The 1,203-nt window shown below is 40.6% G+C and overlaps 1 protein-coding gene across 4 annotated transcripts in view; it reads left to right on the top strand.

Moving 5' to 3' along the window:
- Positions 1-1,203, top strand: part of LOC108690695 (protein couch potato-like) — an 82,455-nt gene that overhangs the window by 75,550 nt on the left and 5,702 nt on the right. For 3 of the 4 annotated variants that reach the window (XM_018198110.1, XM_018198112.1, XM_018198111.1), the window contains exon 8: positions 473-677. The exons of the other annotated variant lie outside the window; for it this stretch is intronic. In XM_018198110.1, the coding sequence (XP_018053599.1) occupies positions 473-677 (205 nt within the window). The remainder of the gene's footprint in view (positions 1-472; positions 678-1,203) is intronic. 4 annotated transcript variants of the gene reach the window in all.

The following is a 1,203-nucleotide window of genomic DNA, read 5'->3' on the forward strand; positions in this document are numbered from 1 at the left end:
AATAGATATGCTTTTTAAAATAATTTTTCAAACATTCGATTACGATTAATTTCAATTATTTGGGCAATATTGTATATATTTAAAGATATTTTGCAAAATAATTAATTGTACAAATTATTTTATTATTTAATTTATTTCGATAATTTTCTTTCATTACATACAATTATATTATACATATGTATATATGTATGTAATTATCTCTGTACACCTTAAATTCCCCTAAAATAATTAGCACACATGCTAAAGGAAATAATTCACAGCTGTTAACGATTTGAATTTAATCCTGAGTTTGTGTCGCATCCCCTCCGTGTAATCACCCTATGTCGGCACCGCCTGACACCACCGACACCATTAATGGCAACCAAGCAGTAACCAAACCCCCTTAAAACCTCTCTAAATTTCCCCTTTACCAGAGTACTGTCTTTACGACTAACTAGAGCACGTATTGTACGCTTCTCTTATTTGTGCACAGTTTTCCTGGTTTCTCCCGGCTTCGTATGCACACGAAGGGAGGGTCGCCAGTGGCCTTTGTCGAATATCAAGACGTTCGCTACGCGGCCCAGGCGATGGCCACTCTCCAAGGATCCTTTCTCCTCTCCTCCGACCGGGGAGCGATACGAATCGAATATGCAAAGTCAAAAATGGCCGAGGTGGGCTTTACAAATCTCTGGATCGAAGTAGGTTCCACTTTATGCTACGATAGACCGCTGCAAAGGATGCGGGGGGGCGGCTCTATGTGAACTAGGCGAAGGTTTTGTACGAGGTATTCGAACTCGAAACCATTGGTGTTTGTTCTGACGTTATTCATAGGACGAAGATATTAGTTCCGAGAAAGACCTTAGTACGCGCGAGGATTTTAGCGAGGGCGTTTCTTGCGCACTTAGCACATGCCGAGAGACTAGAGAGCCTCGATGAGAGTATTTGTTGCGGTCAAGAGTAGATCTTCCGTACCTCCGAACACCCAGAGGCCTTGCTTATGCGCCAAAGTCCTTAGCACGAGTGTTTACGTTGGTCTAGCACGAGACTTTCACACATACACGAGGCTCTGGGTGGTCCGACCTAGTAGAGCCGCCTCCGCGAAAATGCGATCAACGGCGAATACGTAGGGTTGTGCTTTTGTCAATATTTAATATTATTTTCTTATTTTATTTTGGTATAATAATTATTATTATATATTATAAAATTTAAAATACTTCATTAAAG

Source organism: Atta colombica, unplaced genomic scaffold (assembly GCF_001594045.1).
Source record: "Atta colombica isolate Treedump-2 unplaced genomic scaffold, Acol1.0 scaffold35, whole genome shotgun sequence".
Lineage (NCBI taxonomy): Eukaryota > Metazoa > Arthropoda > Insecta > Hymenoptera > Formicidae > Atta > Atta colombica.